This window comes from Carcharodon carcharias, chromosome 31 (genome assembly GCF_017639515.1).
Source record: "Carcharodon carcharias isolate sCarCar2 chromosome 31, sCarCar2.pri, whole genome shotgun sequence".
Taxonomy (NCBI): domain Eukaryota; kingdom Metazoa; phylum Chordata; class Chondrichthyes; order Lamniformes; family Lamnidae; genus Carcharodon; species Carcharodon carcharias.
In genome coordinates, this window is record NC_054497.1 from 9,849,578 (window position 1) to 9,869,278 (window position 19,701).

General features: G+C 46.7%; 1 protein-coding gene across 2 annotated transcripts in view; it reads right to left on the reverse strand.

The window, feature by feature from the left end:
• The window catches only part of aldh16a1 (aldehyde dehydrogenase 16 family, member A1), a 60,544-nt gene that overhangs the window by 22,221 nt on the left and 18,622 nt on the right, over window positions 1-19,701 (reverse strand). For both annotated transcript variants that reach the window (XM_041177750.1, XM_041177751.1), the window contains 4 exons: window positions 14,160-14,344; window positions 10,040-10,192; window positions 8,510-8,707; window positions 5,477-5,584 (listed from right to left, as the gene is read on the reverse strand). In XM_041177750.1, coding sequence (XP_041033684.1) covers window positions 5,477-5,584; window positions 8,510-8,707; window positions 10,040-10,192; window positions 14,160-14,344 — 644 coding nt within the window. The remainder of the gene's footprint in view (window positions 1-5,476; window positions 5,585-8,509; window positions 8,708-10,039; window positions 10,193-14,159; window positions 14,345-19,701) is intronic.

The window sequence follows — 19,701 nt, forward strand, 5'->3', positions numbered from 1 at the left end:
ATGGTGACCCAATGGTCGGTTTAAAAGCAGGCCAGGCAGCTCCTGGAAGGCTGCCGTGCTGGACATTCCCTGATCCGGCACTATGGATCCAAGTGTAGCTGGCCACCGCAGGCAGGAAGACAGGGCAGGTGGGCAGCCCCATCCCCCACCGCTTCTCTGATGAGTGCCTTGCCATTCTCCTGGAGGAAGTGGCTGCCAGAAGGGACAGCCTTGTCCCCAGGGATGGGAGGGGGCAGCCACTGCACTTCACCAAGAGGGCACGGGAGGAGGTGGCGGTGCTGGTTAGCAGCTGTGATGTGGTGCGGCCATCCTGGGCGCAGAGCCGGAAGCGCTTCAGTGACCTGCTGTGCTCGGGAAGGGGGAGTACCATGTTGGCATGGATCAGTGTGAAGATGTGTTAAGTCTGGCCACCCCCCCCATGGATCTCAGGGGTGTTAGAGTCTGAGTGCCAACTGTCAATCACCCCGGAGCTGGCCAAGGGGGTGAGCCCTGGCTGCTTGAACTGAGGGCCTTGCGATTCGAGAGCCACAACTCAGATGTGCCCTGCCAGGTGTTCCTCAGCTGGGACTGGCCAGGCTGCAATGACACTACAGGTAGAGAGTGGACTCATCAAAGCTCCTCTGTCATTTCAGGAGAATGCAGCCACAACCAAATAGAAAGGTCACGGAATGGCCGAAGCCCTGCTAGCCCCCTAATCCTTTTGAGGTATGAATAAGGTGCCCTGGAGTTTGACAGCCGGCAACCCCCCCCGCCCACGCGCAACCAGGCATGGAGAGGCAGGGTGCCAGAAGAAGGTAAGAGTGAGAATTTCGGCTTGTGCAACCATTCTGGTGTAGTCTCTTCATTGATGGGAGCCTCAAACCTGGAGTCCCCATTGATCATTGGAAGACGAGGGCACTGTGATGCAGATCTGTGTTGTCTCACCAGGATGCCTGGCATGCACGGTGACAGTGTGATGACTTTAATGACATGTCCTTCTTCTCCCTTTTAGGTTCACCAGCAGGCATTCAATCTCCGGACCCGAAGGGCCACCCCTGACACCAGAGGACCACCGGGCATCATTTGCTCCTGCGTCACACCCACTCTCTGAAGCAGGCACCTGCGCAGATACCAGCACCTCGGTGGACATTAGAGCAGAGGCTAGTATATCAGTGCACATTAGTGAGGGCACTGCAATCGCTTGAGGCGCAGGCGGAGGCAGAGGCAGGGAGAATCTGGTGGAGATCCATGAGGGCCATGGTCTCTGTTGTGGAGGAGTCCCTGTGGAGCACGAGCACTGAGTTGACCTTCATGGCTGAGTGCACTGCCTCCTCCATTGAGAGAGTGGCGGCTCTCATGGAGAGGCAGCTCCAGGGACAGAATGAGGGGTTCCTGAGGTTACGCTCGGACCTGCAAGCCCTCGCATAGGCACTGGCCTCAGGTGGTCAGTGTGGGAGGTGGATGAGGTACCCAGTATCCCAGCTAGGTGCCCGTCCATCAATGGTGTGCAGGGAGGTCCACAGTGACCTCACGTTGGCGCACGCGCTGCCTCTCATCTCCACGGGCTCCTCTCAGGGCGCTCCAGACGACAGCAGCAGCTCCTCCGCCCCTTCGCCAGTGACCGCGGCGTCTGATGAGGCTGCGGTGACTGGGGAGATGCCAGCCATGGCACTGGCCGCTACCTCCCAGGCAGGGACAGCACAGGCTCCAATGGCCAGAGGACGACCGCCCAGGTCATCAAGACCAACAAGACAGCAGAGTCTGCAGGCTATCTCCAATGCTGATGCCAGCGGCGGGGGTTCACCTAGACATAACACTCACAAACACAAGTTAAAGGCACCATGAGCACAAGAGGGACAGGTCATGAGTGATTTTACGTTCATTTTTGTTTACATTATGTGTACTGGTCCGATGTTGAATACCAGAAAAGTTTACGTTAAGATTATTGAATTGTCACAATGACACAAATTGTGTTTTTGTTGTCAGGACCTAAGTATGCTTCACTTTTTTATTTCATTGGTGCAGGGAATGCCAATATCTAACGCTGGACGTAGGTGGCCCTGAACTTTATTGCACAGGCACTGAGTGTTCTTTGTATTCAAATGAAAAGGTCCTTTCAGACATCTGGGATGGAGGCGGCAGCCTTGGCATGCGTTTGAAGCTGATCTTTGGTGGACTAACTGAAGGAGCGTTGGATCAAGACATCCCTGGTGTCCCTGTCTCCCTGCAGGTTCCTGAGGTCTGGCTCCACACCCTCAGCATTCTCCTCATTATGCTCCTCTTTGGACCCTCTACAGGATTCATCATCTGTGCCTTGTGCAGCTGCATCAAGATCCTCTTCCTCCCTATTGCCAGTGCCAGATTGTGGAGAGCACAGCATGCAACCACGATCAATGAAACCCCTCTGGGGGGTATTGTAATGCTCCCTATGAACGGTCCAGGTATCAGAAGCGCATCTTGAGAAGACCTATGGTCCTCTCTACAACTGCCCTTGTGGAGGCATGACTCGTATTGTAACGTTTCTCTGCCCCTGTTCTTGGGTGGCAGAGAGGCATCATGAGCCACATCTTGAATGGATAGCCCTAGTCACCCAGCAGCCATCCATCCAGTCAGACTGCAGCACTGAAGAGCCTCGGCATCTGGGAGTATCTGAGGATGTAAGCATCATGGGAGCTGCCTGGGTACCTTACACAGAATTGCAGAACGTGCATCCTGTGGTCACACACTATCTGCATGCTCATGGAGTGGAATCCCTTCCCACTGACCCGCTGGCGCCTTGATGGCCATGTGTGCAGTCGATTGCACCCTGGACATGGGGGAACCCAGCAATCGCTGTAAAGCCTCTGGCTCGCTCCGCCTGGCTGGTCTCGTCCGTGGGGTAAAGAATAAAAGTCAGTACCCGCCTGAACGCAACCATAGACGGCTGATTGGGAGACTCCATACAGATCCCCCACTGACCCCTGGAAAGAGCCGGAGGCGTAGAAGTTGAGGGCCACTGTGACCTTCAGAGCCACTGGCATGGGGTGTCCACCCACACAGTCGGAGCTGATCTCAGGCCCAATCATCTGACAAATGGAGGTCACGCTCTCTCAAGAGGCAGAGCCTCCTTCGGCACTGCACTTCGGACATATTGAGGAAGCTGCATCGCCGCCTGTAAACCCTGGCAGCAGGATGGTGACGTCTTATGCAGTCCCCTCCGCCTTGGACTACCTGCTGGCCCTGCGCCCCTTGTGTCTGCGCCTCTCCTTCCACAGGGCCCTCCTCTGGAAGCTGCACTGGGACACGTGGCCTCCTCTCCCTTCTGCCCCTCTCTTCCTCCTCAGAGGAGGTGCCTCCAGCGGAGACCACAATCCCCATTACCAGGATAAGGGAAGACTGTCTGATACCTGGAACGGTCCACATGGTCTGAATCTTTCGGGGGCCTGGCAGACAGCAATAAGTCCTGAAATGAGACCTGAATATTTCAAGAATGAAGCCTTGAACAGAGATGAAGCTGCCAAGTACCAAAAAGCAACCAGCTGCAAACATATCTCCAAAATTCGCCACTACTCTCACTGGTAATACTGCTGACATTTTTATCCCGCCCTTGGATGAGGTTTGTGAAAACGTCAGCTGGCCACCTGCCTGTTTTGCTCGTGCGATGAGCAGAAAATCACGCAGGCAAGGAAAAAAAATCTCAGTCAACTGGACTGTTAAGGGCCTTAAGCAGCCACTTAATAATTGGCGGGTGCCGCTCCGGTACCCACACCCGCCCAGCAAGATATGGCATAAGTGCACGATGACATCAGCATGCTCAACTGATGTCATCGCGCACTATTTTAGTCCGGTTCAGGTCCGGCGCACACCCTCCTGCCGGACAAAATTTCTCCCTCTAGTGTCTACTTGGTTTATTCAAGAGATGAGGAGGGGAGATACACTCTGTGTGGAACTCAACTCCAGCCACAAAGATCCCAGAGTGAGATTCCTCATTTTATCCCCCCACGGGATGTGGGCGTCGCTGGCAAGGCCAGCATTTCTTGTCCATCTCCAGCTGCCCTTGAGCTAGGGACCTACGAGTCAACCACATGGCTGTGCTTCTGGTGTTACATGCAGGCCTAATGAGGTAAAGATAACAGATTTCCTTCCCTAAAGAACATTCATAAACAGATGGGTTTTTATGATAATCGATAATTTCATGGCAACTTTACTGAGACTAGCTTACAATCCCAGGTTTTTTTTTACAATTAAATTTAAATTCCACCAGCTGCTGTAGTGAGATTTGAACTTAAAGCATTAGTCTGGTCCTCTAGATTACCGGTCCCGCAATATTTCCACTTCACCACAGTGTCCGCTAGATTTGTGGCGAGTTCATTTATCTCAGGAAGATACAGCACTTTTCACAACTTCAAAATGGCCAAAAGCACTTTACAGCCAACGAAGTACCTTTGAAGTGTAGTCACTGATTAATGTACGAAACAGGGCAGTCATTTTACACACTCCAAGCTCCCACAAGCAGTAATATGTTAAATGACCAGATATTCTGCTTTTAGTGATACTGATTGATAAATATTGGCAGGACACTGGGGAGAACTTGCCTGCTCTTCTTTGAAAGAGTGCCATGGGATCTTTTAGGTCCACCTGAGGGGGCCAGTGGCCTCGGTTTAAAGTCTCATTTGAAAGGAGAGGACAAGATTGGCTGCAGTGTTTTCTATAGTTAAACAGCCTGCTAACATTAAATAAAAACAGAAAATGCTGGAAAATCTCAGCAAGTCCGGCAGCATTTGTGGAGACAGAAACAGAGTTAGCATTACAAGCCTAATATTAATTATCTACTGCCATACATGGAAATATGCTACTTTGGGAAGGAACTGGTGTGTGACTGGCGCTCATGAAACCAGACCCCAGCAGGAGCGGAGAGGGGGGTAGATTTATACAAGTACAGTGCATTCTTTGTTCATGTCAGCTGTGGCTCAGGTGGTAGCACACCTAACTTTGAATCACATGGTTCTGCGTTCAAGTCCCATTCCAGGGTTTGAGCACAAAAATCAAGGCTGATACTCCAGTGCAGTGCTGAGGCACTGTTGGAAGTGCCATCCTTTGGGTGAGATGTTAAACCAAAGGCCCATCTTGCCCGCTTGAGTGGAAGTAAAAGATCCCGTGGCACCATTTCGAACAACAGCAGGCGAGTTCTCCCCAGGGTCCTGGCTAATATTTATCCCTCAAATCAACATCACAAAAAAGAAAGTATCCGGTCATTATCACATTGCTGTTTGTTGGAGCTTGCTGAGTGCAAATTGATTGCCCTGTTTCCTACATTACAACAGTGACTACACTTCGAAAGTGCTTCATTGGCTGTAAAGCACTTTGGTGGTGAAAAGTGCTACATAATTTATTGTTTTAATATTATTTATTGCTTTATTTCTGTGAAATGAAAAGGTACTACAGGGAAGGGTCAAACCATTAAATTAGTTGCTCTATGAGAAAATGGAATCTGATCTTCAAGAAAGGATTTATTTACCTCTTCACGGACAACACGGGACACTGTGTTCACATTGGTGATGAGGGTGGGTGGATAGAAGAGACCCTTCTGAGTCTTCTGATGCATTTCTTCACACATCTGGTACACCTGCAAAGAGAGAGAGAGAGAAATTTAATTTTGCTGCCCTGGGTCAAAGGTGGTGATTGTGAAGAAGCCCTGTCTTTAGGGAGTCGGCGGCCCTCTGGCCCATCATGTCTGTGCTGGCCAAAAGAGAGGTTACCAGCCTATTCCCACTTTCCAGCTCTTGATCTATAGCCCTGGCACTTCAAGTGCATATCCAAGTGTTTTTTTCAATGCAATGAGTGTTTCTGCCTCTATCACCCTTTCAGATAGTGAGTTCTAAACACCCTCTGGGTGAAAACATTTCTCTTCACCTCTCCTCTGATCCTTCTACCAATTATTTTAAATCTATTCATCCTGATGATTGACCTTTCTGATAAGAGAAATAGATACTTCCTATCCATTCAACTTTATGCGCCTCAATTAAATCTCCTCAACCTCCTCTGTCCCGTAGAAGAAAGCCACAGCCTATCCAATCTTTCATCACGGCCAAGATTCTCCATTTCTGGCAACAGTCTCGTAAATCTCCTCTGTGCCCTCTCCAGTGTGTTCACATCGTTCCTGTAAAGCAGTGACCTGAGCTGTACGCATCTTGTGTCACACTTGTTCTTAGTGGGATGCTGTGCTGTCAGAGAGCCAAATGAAAATAGCCTTGGACGCTTGTGCATATCTTGTAATATATAGTAGGTTATAGCACTGCAAGTGATGATCCAATTATTTTTTAAATGCGTGACAGTTTCTACCTCCACCACCCTGTCAGGGCAGAGTTCCAGAACCCCACTGCCCTCTGGGTGAAAAAATTAGTCCTCAGCTCTCCTTTAATCCTTCCATCAATTACTTTAAATTGATATCTCCTGGTTATTGACGTCTTTGCTGTTGGAAATAGACCCTTCCTATCCACTCCATCTTGGCCTCTCAATTTTATCCACCGCAACTAAATTTCCCCTTAGCCTACCCTTCCAAAGAAAACAACCACAGCCTATCCGATCTCATAGCTAAAATTCTCTATTGTTAGTGAGTAAACAGGGCTTAAGTGCATTAGTAAAAAAGGATTATACAAATATAAGTTTTCCCTGATGGTCCTGTGATCTGTGCAATGAATAGTTGAACCCAACAGACCAAAACATCTGTTGCAATCCCTGGTCTCTGTTGAGTTACGTTATCTGATCCATCACTGTAGCAGCATCACATCTGGCTCTAGCACCACTGAGGCTGGGAAAAAACACATCTGGTTACTATATGGTGATCTTGACTAGAACAGCATGTTGTCTACATCATTGATGACAGGATCAGGCTTAGCTGCACTGGTCCCCACAAGTCAAAATACCTGTGACATTCACTGTCAAGGCCACTCATGCCTAACAGGCAATTGAATGAGGTACTGAACGACAAGGCATTCAGAAGAGATGGGGAGGAAAGCTAACTGGAAATAATAAATACAATCACTCCAGAGTAAAACATAAACTGTTGGGATGATGCAACTTGCCTAGTTCCAATTATCAAATTAATTTTAGATTCCAAAGCTAACTTCCACAGTGTAGATTGCCAAGCTGGATAAGGGAAATCTGATGAAGCTAACAACTTGGGTTTTAATTGTTTGAAGCTTATGGGAGCAAGGAATGATTGAGGGTGGTAAAGGGGTTCTGAAGCCATTGAAAGAATTGTTTTAAGCAGGAGATGGTGTAGTGAGTCTCGATTCCAATAGAGTCACGGGCGGGGAGGAGCAGTGTTGGGATTATCAATCATTAATCACAAAATTGTCTCTAGAGGTCATCTACAGGAAATCGCTAGAACAGGAACAGAGGCCTGAATTTTACCTTTGGCGACCAGGAAACAGATCGCTGACTACTATCGGCGCCCGACTGCAATTTTACGCTGGCTGGTCAATTAACGGCCAGCCAACACATGCCGAATAGCTCAGCGCTGCCGGGGTGTGGGGGAGGGGGAGGAGAGAGAGAGAGAGAAGGGCTGGCGATGACGTCACCACCATGGACGGGCATGAAGGCAGACAGCTGCCTCAGGGTGCTGCAGACATTCAAGTGATGAAATAAAAGTTTGAGAAGCTGCAAAAAAATATACCTCATTAAAATGCCGTTCACAGATATTTACTTTTATTTTATTTCGCAACGGAGATTCCATCCCAGCCTTGGATGAGGTTTGATGAAAAATGTAAAGACCGCCTGGCCGATCTGCCCGTCTGCCAACTGTAAGGTTGGACGTACCACGAAAAATCGGAGGCAATTGTGCCGCTAATGGGCTTATTTTTCGGCCGGCGCGCTACCGACTTTTGTGTTCGCCTGCCGAGTGAAATATCGTGCGAGGGCGCGATGACGTCGGGATGCTCACCCGACGAAATCTCACGCGGTTCTACGCCCGATTGGGTCAGGCACGCGCCCGCCTGCCCACGGGACGTGAAATTCTGCCCATAGGGCTGTTGTCTTTGGACGGGCCAGTTCAAAATGTCAACCTTCACCAGAATGTATGGGGGTTATTCTGGGACATGAATCCTTTCCCACGAGAATGGAATAAGATCCAAAATGGAAAATCTCCATCCAATGGTTTCAATTCAATGTGCAAGTACCACATTTGTAACATTTATCAACGCATACTTGTTGAATAGATAATCTCCTTTCATGTACTAGCTAGCATCAAATTGTGCATACTCTAAGCCTTCATGCAAATAAAGGATAAAAGGAAAATGCTGCAGATCTGAAATAAAAACAGAAAATGCTGGAAATATTCAATAATAACTTGAGTTCCAAAGAAGAATTATATTCAGGTCGAAACATTAACTCTGTTCTCTCTCCACAGATGCTGCCAAACCTGAGCTTTTCCAGCACTTTGTTTTTATGCAAATATAGGAATTCGCTCAGAGACAAGTGTCAGCTTAGAGGGAATGAAGTTTCAATAACTGAAAAATAATTAAGACAGATATGATTTTTGACCTCTTACATCTGCTCCTTCAGCCTTGGCCTGTTCCACATACTCCATGATCGTCTTCTTCTGCGATTCATCCACCAATGCACCCATGTCAATGCCTTTGTCCAGGCTGTCACCCACACGTAGGCGTTGCATTCGTTGCTTCAGCCGCTTAATCAGGTCGTCTGCAATTGACTCCTGCATCAGCAGCCTAGAGCCTGCGCTGCACACCTACAACAAAGGAACATCATCAGCCCTGGAGAGATCCAGAGTATCTCATATTTATTTTCCAGCTGATACAGGGCAAGGAAGGCCAATACTGGGGAGTGGAGCACTTTCCCTTTAGTACACTCAATGTCAGTACCGGATATTTCCTGGTGAGTTTAGAGGCAGGATAAAGCTCCCTTTGCTCAGCTCCAACCAGGCTCAGGACTGGTGTTGGCTGCTACAAAAACCCTAATGCAAAAGTATGGAAACAGCCAAGTCTGTCAACTGTGACTGCAGAGAGGCATCCTAAACAATGAAACATCTCCTAAAGTGCTCTCCGTTACCAGAGTCATGCAACCCTGAAGATCTTCAACTCTCGAGCCACAGCCTGCATGGAGCAGTGGTGAAAGGGGGGATAGTGACATGTCAAGAAGCTCCAACCATCTGTCTTAACCATCCCAACCTCAGGAGATCCTGCTTTCAAGTAGAGAACATGCACTTGGAAAACTAGCCATCCTTGTGAAACTGGCCATAGTGTCAGAGCAAGAGGAATCTATACTGTCAGACTCCTGCTGATGAAGGATGGAAAAAGCAACTGTGTTGACTTGGCTATTCTCAGTCAGGACATCAGCTTGTACGCTGAAGCTTGCTCTAAAAGGAAATGACAGCCCAACTTGTATCTTACCCAATTGACCATTCTTTATATGCAAGTCTAGACAGTGTATGGGGAAGGCTATTCAACCATGGGTACCGGTTATCACAGCTGAACCCTACCCTGTCCTAATCAGACACAATCACAATGGCACTTATCAGCAGAGGTCAACGGCTGGTGCTTAGGAGCTGGCTTCTCCACCAGCCTAGCACAAGTTACTGAGGCCCATCTCATACACTGGCTGGCCATGTTTGTTAAGATCCCTTGAAACATTATCACCAAAGTCTCTTACAGCCTTGCTTAAAAACCTTCCCTTTGAAGTCCATTATTACCAAATGAAATGTCACGTCATGTCACCACAGTCCCAAAGGACCATAGACATCTGTCTTCATTAGAGAGAGAATTTTTTAGCAACTTGTAGCTTGAGGGGCGCCACTCTGCAAGTATGGGGCAAGGCAAAGAGACAGGGCCTCCATGAAATACCACAGCCAGCAAGGGAATTGAAATGGCACCGCTGGCGTCTTTCTGCATTGCACTCTAGGCATCTAGCCAACTGAGCTAGCTGGCCCCAAATGAAATTAAATACTCTAACAAAGCCAAATGTTTGAACTGGACTACAATGCTCCGTTCCCTTGGGTGTTTGTTGTCTGGACAATATATAGCATGCAGTGTATGTTAACCAAACTCCCTGCCACTAGCCTTACCTGTCCTTGGTTAAACCAAATCGCATCCACCAGGCCTTCTACCACACTGTCCATATCCGCTGTATCAAACACAATGAAAGGAGATTTCCCGCCAAGTTCCAGTGATAGTTTCTTGCCGGTGCCAGCTGTAGATCGACGGAGGAGCTGCCCAACCTGTGTGGCAGAGTAGAAGGGTCAGGTTACATAATCAACCTAGCTAAACTTATAAGATTTAAGGGGTTTGACAGGGTAGACAGAGAGATTGCTTCCCCAGGCTGGGGAAATCTAGAACACGGGGCCACTGCCTTAGGACAAGGGGTCAATCACTTAGGGCTGAGACGAGGAGAAATTTCTTCACCGTGAACCTTTGGAAGTGTCTACCCCAGAGGGTTTTGTGATGGTGGTGGCATAATGGTAATGTCACTGGACTAGTAATCCAGAGGTCCAGACAAAGGATCTGGGAATGTGGATTGAAATCCCACCAACTGCCTTGGTGGGATTTAAATTCAAATAATCAATCTGTAATTATAAAGCTGGTCTGAGTAATGGTGGCCATGAAACTACCATTGAATGTCATAAAAACCCATCTGGTTCACTAATGCCTTTTAGGGAAGGACGTCTGCTGCGTTTACCTGGTCTATGTATGACTCCAGATCTACACCAACGTGGTTGACTCTTAACTGCCTTCTGAAATAGTCTAGCAAGGCACTCAGTTCAAGGGCAATTAAGGACGGGCAACAAATGCTGGTCTTGCCAGCGACGCCACATCCCACGAAGGAATCATTTTTTTTTAAGTGCTCTATCGTTGAGCATTTTCAGGACTGAAAGGCTGAGAGTGATAGATATTCAAATGCTCAAAGAATCGAGGAATACAGGGAGCAGGCAAGAAAGCGGGGTTGAGGTGGAAGATCAGCCATGATTGTATTGAATGTGGAGCAGGCCTGAGGGGCTGTATGGTCTACTCCAGCTCCTATTTCTTATGTTCGTACTAAAACCCAAATTAAAATTAGGAAAAGGACACCTAACCCAACAAATTCACATTTTGCGAGAACAACTATTTTCTAAACATCGTCTAAAAATCACCTCAGAATTAACCCAATTACTCCCTCCTTTGTCACCACGTCACTCGAAACATGTCTCTTGATGCTATTTACACTGTGCCTCACAGCCTTTTCTGGTAACCTATTCCCCAAATTAATCAGGCTTTGCATGAAGATGATCCCCCCCCCCGTCTGCCCCCCCACCCACCCCCACCACACCACCCCCCCCCCAGCCCTCCCCGACACCCAATTTCCCTTCTTGCCTCCTAACTTCCTCAATCTTAACTCTTCGCAAAGTGAGACAATTTGTCTTGACCAATTTTCTCAACCTTGCTCCAAATCTGACAAACTCCAATTAGAACACCACAGAGTCTGCTTGTTTTTGAAAAGGAAGCAAGTCCAACATCCACAGAAGTAGTGAGTACAGAGCTGGAAAAACTCCCCTGCGGAAAAGCGCTAAAGCAACTAGTTGGTCCTGCAAACATCAGCAAATTCTCTGCCTTTCAATATCCATTTCCCGTTAGTCCATGTCTCCAGAGAGCTCCTCTCACACTAAGCAGCTTCTCGTCTGCAACATGTCTACAGCATCTGACTGCTCATTATCAAAAGTAATTTCTACATTTACAATTATGTCACTTTTCTGAAGACATTGATGATTTTTGGTTGGGCTGCAGACCCATGAGTGCTGCTAATCTTCTAGCACATTGCCCAAGCGCTTGCTTGCCACGTGAGAGACTAGACATTGAGATCAGCAGGGTGTTCAACTATGGGAGACAGGCTGACCCTGTAACAAGTTCACCAGGCTGATTGCTGGGATGGCAGGATTGTTGTATGTGGAGAGATTGGGCCGACTAGGCCTGTATTCACTGGAGTTTAGAAGAATGAGAGGAGATCTCATTGAAACATATAAAATTCTGACAGGACTGGACAGGCTCGATGCAGGGATGATGTTTCGTCTGGCTGTCGGCTCACAATCTCAGGATACGGGGTAGGCCATTTAGGACTGAGATGAGGAGAAACCTTTTAGAGGGTGGTGAACCTGTGGAATTCAGGGTTGCGGAGGCCAAGTCACCGAATATATTTAAGAAGGAAATAGATAGATTTCTGGACTCTGAAGGCATCAAGGGGCAGGGGGAGAGAGCAGGAGTATGGTGTTGAGATAGAGGATCAGCCATGATCATACTGAATGGCGGAGCAGGCTGGGAGGGGCAAATGGCCTACGCCTGCTTCTATTTTTCTAGGTTCCTAACTCAGTACCTGCCTACCAATAGCAGTGAGGAGCAGGGACCCTGGTTGAATTTTCCCCTCCCTGGTGCAGGGGCACCGAGGTCAATTGTAACGCACAAAATCAGAAGATTCTTCTCAGATTACAGGCCAAACGCTTATGGCTGTTCTGTTCGAGCTTAGCAACGCACTGGATGGTATCCTTAAACACTGGTCATCAGAGAATAATTGCAAAGCTTTACCCTGTCACCTGAAATGAACTGCACAGCTCTCAATACACAATTTTAATTTTCTGGCCTGGGGATCATGTCGCAACGAAGAGGACATACAACTACCAGTTAATGGAATTTTGTAACCAGTTACCAGAAGGGACTGGAGGGAAACTGTGGGACTCAAAGTGAATATCATACACTGGTTAACTGTAGGCCCTGTGCCCTCCAACACTGAGACACATTGAGCTAACAGAAATAGGGTCAAATGGCTGGTGTGAAATCACTTACTCGTTGAACCTGAACAGTAAGACGTTACAAAATTATACCATAGTAGCAGTACAGCCCTTCTAATCACCCATGTCAGATTCTATGCAGTTGAAGCAGCTGTCACTGGAAACACAATGTGAGGACAGTATACACAAGGCCCCTCTCAGTTTACAGTAATTGTAAGCTTCAAGCCAAAAGAAACACCAATAACCAAAAGCCAATTGGATTGCATATTATCTTTCTTTTGAGGTGTTTTATACCAAAGGAAAGGAGTGTTAGCACTTCCTCTTTCGGACAGTGGCTGTCAGCAACTGCTCCAGCAACTTGATTCATCAAGTATTCCCAGCTAGCAAGGGTTAGATAGAGAGCAAAAACACCTTTGAATATCTGACATCAATTAATCCCAGTAAGGTACAGTATGAGTTGAACAAGAATACAACTCCCTCTATAACTTTTATCAAGCGCTTCCAGCTCAGATACAGTCTAGATTTGATGCAGATTGAACTTCAGTAAACATTAACAGGAGCATTAAGCTTTTTTAAATAGTTAGCTGACAGGAACTTTCAATGCAAAAGTATAAGTGCAATAAATGACGATGGCAAAATCCAGCCAATTCACTTATATAAACATCACACTGGGAATTGTCTTTCTGCCAAGCATAATAGGCTTGCATTTCTTCGAATTTTGCAGGCAGGTCACAGGGCTTGGCTCATTCCTGTCATTTAGGGGTATAGTTGTAGAGATACATTTTTAAGAAAAAAAACACTTTAAAAATTTTTCTTCTCAGACCTCTGAAGATTCTTATCATTTTTGAGATAGGATATTTTTGCCAAAGATCAGAGGGGAACACTCTCCCCCACATGCCCCCAGTAAAAAGGAGTGCTAAAGCCATTTCTATCACCATCCATGGAGACCCTGGTGAAAACAGAGATCAAACCTTCTCATCTGTATGACCTCGGCAACACAACCACAGTGCCTTTATTCCCAAGGCAGCTGGGCCAGCAAATTGACTGGAAAGTTACTGAATACACCAGAAGTCTCCGTTGCTCAAGTAACTGGGTTATGGACTTTCATTTAGAGGATTGGCCTCTTTCTCCCAGAGCTGTCAGTAGATTGAGTCCATTTGCCATTAATAGCAACAACTGTTGGTCAGGTGGCAGATACACAGTGCACTGTCAGGAGATAAATGTCACCAGGTAAGTACAAAGTTACATTGATAGTAAGTTGGTGCTGTCTGCCCTCCAGGGTAAAAGAGGATGTGCAGAAACGGGTGTGGGGTTGACTTAGAGACCACAGAAGCTTAAATGGTTTTAGCGAGGGGTGAAGGGGGGGTGCGGTGATGGTGGAAACTAAACAGGTTTAAGAGGAATGTCTCTAAAAATTGATCTGATGCAGTACCGTGGTAGAGCCGGTGAAGGCAACCTTGTCCACATTCTGATGTGTCGCCAGTTTGCTGCCAAATGCTCCATTTCCTGTCACCACATTGAACACACCGGGTGGGAGGCCAGCCTCTGCACAGATCTCGGCAAACAGCAGGGCGGTAAGTCGAGTGTACGATGCTGGTTTCAGCACCACTGTGTTACCTGGAGGTTGAGAGAGCAGGGAATGGTTCAGACTAGAGATGGGCATTCAAAGAAGCACTGCTACCTTTCTTTATGAACTGCGCCAACACACCTTCAGATTAACATTCATGGGCCACTACACGGTTAAAAGTTATCTCAACCTTAATCTTTACCACACCAGGGGACTTATTTATTCACCTGCTCTGGAATGTGTGACATTAATGATGCAACCGTGGCTGGGATTTTCCAGTCTTGTCCACAGTGGGAATCGTCGCAGGTGGGATGGAAAATTTGATGGACCAGCCAAAGGTCCATTGACTTCGGGCAGGAATTTTCAGTCCCCCAGCGGACGGGATTGGAAAATCCTGCCCCGTGTCTTGTCTTTAGCTTTTGGTTAAAATTATTATTGCATTAATATAGCGCCTGTCATAACCATAGGACCTCCCAAAGCGTTTTACAGCCAATTAATTACTTTTACATTGTGGTCGCTGTTTTAATGCCAGAAAGCGTATTTGCCAATTCACCCAGAGCAAGGTCAAGAAACAGCAATGAGGTAAATGACCAGGCCACTTGTGTTCAGGGATATTGTTTGAGAGATAAATGCTGACACCAAGAGAACAATCATGTCTTTCTTCAAATACTTTGGTGCCATGGGATCCTTTATACCCATCGAGGGATTCATGGCAGGGTCCTGGTTTAGCATCTCATCTGAAAGACTACAACCCCCTTCGGTGCAGTACTCCATCAATTCTGCACTGAAGTGTCAGCCCCTAGATTACATGCTTAAGTCTCAATGATAGGGTTCGAACCCACAACCTTCTGACTCGGAAGTCACTGAGCCATGGTTTATTGGCTGTACACAGTGTGCCTTATTTATTCTTTCATGGGATGTGGGCACCACCGGTGAGGTCAGCGCTTGTTGCCCATCCCTAATCTCCAGGGAGCCCTTTACCAATCCAACCATTTTGAAAATTAATGGACAGTAGGAACAAGGAGACTACAGGCAGGAAAAAGCAAGTTTAAGTTTGTTTTGCTCAATTAAAAGTGGATGGAACTGTTAAGGTTAGGGAGAGGTCAAATACAAATTAAATTAAGATCTGATAACATGAGGGAGAGAAGGCAGAAAGACAAAGCAAGCAGATTTCTTTAAAAACATTTAAAATTATTTCCATAGTTCCAAGTTATTTCACACATATCAATAATCTTCTATCTGCACACAAAACCTTACTTCCTGTTGTTACATTTTCATCAGATTTTTGGGTCAACTTTTTCCATTTTAAGTTCATATTTGTAGTGTATTTTAAATACTTGCAAATAACTTGCACTTTCTAGAAGTGATTTATTTAGTTTTCCCAGCTTATTGACAATGTCGCTATTGTTACAAAACAGCTCAACCTCCAAATTGCCAACAGTCAAGCCACTGGAGTTTTGACAGTAACCTCCAGACATGACTATTCCACCCCTTGGCTGGCCTCCCATCTTTCCCCCTGTGCCAGCTTCAGCTCATCCAAAACCCCACGGTTCACGTCCTAATTTGCACAAAGTTCAATCACCCATCAACCATCTGCTCTCCAACCTACACCGCTCAGTGTTGAAAGTCCCTCCGTAGGCGCCTCTCCAGCCAGAATCATCTGCCCCCTGGAGGTGGTGAGGAAGGCGATGCCTTTAAGACACTGGGCCTGGGAATTTGGTGGATTGATAGCGGGACCGCTACCCGACGCCTTCCTGCCTCCACTAGAAGTAAGTTCTGGTCAGGAAGGCCCATAAATCGACCTTTCCCACCCCTCGCCTCCGCTAAGTGGCCAATAAACGACCACTTAAGGCCTCTTCTGCCTCCATGCAATCTTCCCAACTCCAGGTGGGCCTGCCAACATGCGGCCTGCAACACTGTTTCCTCAATCTACACTAATCTGTACATGAGCGAGGACATGAATATGGCAGCCATCCCCTTACCCTTGCTGCCCCCCACCCTCAACAGCACTTACTCTTTTCCTGGGTCGCTATGCGATCCTGGGACTCCGGGGGGTGTCATTCCAGTAGCAGCCATGGCTGCCTCCTTGATGCTGCCTAGTGCAAGGGCTGCCAGCCTCTGATTGGCCAGCAGCTCTTGGCAGGTGGGAAGTCATCTCCCAGGGTACTCAGTCTGGAGGAAAACCTTCCGCTGTCCACTTAACTGCCTGATGGGCAGAAGATATGGCAGGCCTTCTTCCTCAGAGTAAACAAGGGAGTCTCGTCCCTTTTTCAGGCAGCGAACGAGGCACCCGCCATGAATGGAAGATTCTGTCCTCTCTGTTGCCTGCCCCAACCCTACCAGCCCCCAAGATCACTGTGTTCCTCAATTTTGTCCTCTTCTATGTCTCCGATTTCTAATGTCCCACCATTAGAGGCTGTGACTTCAGAATGCAGCCTCCCTAAATCTGCCCAGGCCCCGCTCTCCTCCATTGAAAGCTACATAAAATCTTCCTCAGGCCAAGCTTTGGTCATTCATGTTAGTGTCTCCTAATGCAGCTTGGTATTTCTGCATGATTAAAGCACCTGTCAAGCAACTTGGAAGTGCTTTACCGTGTTAAAGACTCTACAGTATATACTGAGAGGCTGTTCCCCATAGCTGGAGAGTCTGGAACTAGGAATCATAGTCTCAGGGTAAGGGACTGGCATTTAGGACTGAGGAGAGGAGAAATTTCTTCACTCTGAGGGTTATGAGTCTTTGGAATTCACTACCCTAGAATGCTGAGGATGCTCACTCGTTGAGTATATCCAAGACAGAAATCGACAGATTTTGGGACATTAAGGCAATTGAGGAATATGGGGATAGGGCAGGAAAGTGGAGCTGAGGCAAAAGATCAGCCATGATCCGTTGAATGGTGGAGCAGGCTCAAGTGGCCGTATGGTCTACTCCTGCTCGTGATCTTGTTCTTATATAAATAAATGCAAGTTATTGTTTATAACAGTAATAGAAATTCTCAAAACAGTGAGGGTGGCCTAAGAGCCTCACAAAGCGATGGCAATTACAGAAATGCTGTCAGTGGTCTCAAATTAAAAGGAAACCTATGCAAGATTTATTCTGAGATATAAGGTAGTTTGCTATCTTGTGCACATTACATAGCTGGCAGCCAGCAGCTAGCTTTTGTCTCCTTCAACTTTAGCATCAGCAAATTTCATTCACTGTCTTGTATAAATTAGGGAATTGCAGTCAATCAAAGGCAAGAGGGGTTTTTATCTCCTCTGTGAACACATTCATCCTGACACTGAGTGAGTCTGGTGGTCATTTCACCATCCTTGACACTATGAGATTTTTGCACAATTAAAAACACATTAACCAGAGTAAACACCTTCACTCATTGCTCTTCTAAAACCATAAACTGTTGCAAAAAAATAAAGATAAGCTGCTGATCAGTTTATAGACCTCAAGGAACAAAAAGATTTCAGATAATAATCTTCCTCTGATCAACAAAACTATTGGGCAAGATTTGGCCAAGAAACTTTAAACAATCTCAGCAGTCTGGAATTTACAGCATTAACTGGTGGCACAATTGCAAATTGTACTCCTCATGCCTGTGGATGGCTCTGGTCTGAATTAAATTACTGGCTTTTCCTGAATAAAATGCACAGTAATATTAGGTTCCTGCTTGTGGAGTTGCTGAGTGGTTTGCTCACTTATCTGCCATCTTGGTGCAGCTTGCTCTTGTGCTGCATATTTATCATCTCTGTCCAGATTTATCAACACGTCTCTCTGCCCATCAGATGGGTGCAAAAGATCCCCTATTTTCACTATTTTCAAGAAGAGCCGGGGAACTCTCTTCGGTGTCCTGACCAGTATTTCTGCCTGGATCGACATCAGGAAAACAGATGATCGCATTAATGTTTATGGGAGCTTGCTGTGCACAAACTGGCTGCCATGTTTCCTACATTACAACAGCGACTACCCTCCAAAAGTGTTGCACTGGCTGTAAATCATTTTGGGATGGCCTAAACTCGTGAGAGGCACCATTAGAAATGGAAATCTTTCAGGGTTAAATAGACCGGGTTTCTTGATGCTTTCCTGAACTATGCCCTCTGGCATGAGGGATCAGTCTGCTAGCCTCTCTCTGCACTGCCTCCAAAGCTTAAATACCTCCTGATTATGTTGATGGCCAACACTGTTCTCCTCCGCCTCCTCACTGTTATTTTTTAAAAATAAGGGGTCGCCCGTTTAAAACAGAGTTGAGGCGAAATTTTTTCTCTCAGAGGGCCGAGAGTCTTTGGAACTCTCTTCCTGAAAAGGCGATGGAAGCAGAGCCTTTGAGTATTTTTAAGGCAGAGATGAATAGTTCCTTGGTAAGCAAGGGGGTAGGCGGGATGCAGGTTTGTGGTTACTATCAGATCAGCCTTGATATTATTAGCAGGTTCGAGGGGCCGAAAGGCTTGTTCCTTGTTCATATGTTCATACGTTCATACGTACCATGCCCTACGAGGGTGTTGGCGACCATGGACTTCCGTGATTATGCTTATCAAAGTATTCAGTGGTTTGCAGTTGCCTTCTGCAGTATGGCTGACCAGGAAACTCTCCCGCTCTTACCGCCTGCCATTGGAAGGATTTACAGGCTGATAATCAACCTGTTTGGCCATGTTATGAACACACCTTCTGGCCAACACTGTATATAGTCTTTAAGATGCAAGGGCATTTAGGACTGAGATGAGGAAAATTTCTTGACTCAGGAGGTCATGAATCTTTGGAATTCTCTACCCCAGAGAGCGGCAGATACTCAATCGTTCAGTATATTTGAGGATATGATTGGCAGATTTTTGAACACATAGGCAATCAAGAGATATGGGGCTAGGGCAGGAAAGCGGAGATATGGCATAAGATCAGCCATGATCTTATTGAAAGGCAGAGCAGGTTCAATAAGCCAAGTGGCCTAATCCTGCTCCTATTTCTTAAATTTTCACATCCAATTTTAGCTTGAATAGGTGCTAAATATTCTTTGCAAAGTAAAGCTGACAATTCATGAGCACCTCTCAAATTCCATTCTACAGATTTATTCTTACACAGAAAAGGCCTCCTTAGGCTTACCAAGAAACTACTCACCTCTGCCTTAAAAATATCCAAAGGTTCTGCTTCAAGAAGAGAGTTCCAAAGACTCACAACCCTCAGAGAGAAAAAAAAAATTGCCTCATCTAAGTTTTAAATGGGCGACCCCTTATTTTTAAACAGTGAGGAGGAGGAGAACAGTTTTGGCCATCAAAATATTCAAGAGGTATTTAAGCTTTGGAGGCAGTGCAGAGAGAGACTAGCAGACAGATCCTTCATGTCAGAGGGCAGAGTTGAGAAGAGCATGAAGAAACGTGGTCTAGTTAACCCTGAAAAAAAAGTCTTGAAGCCAATCCTACTCCAACAT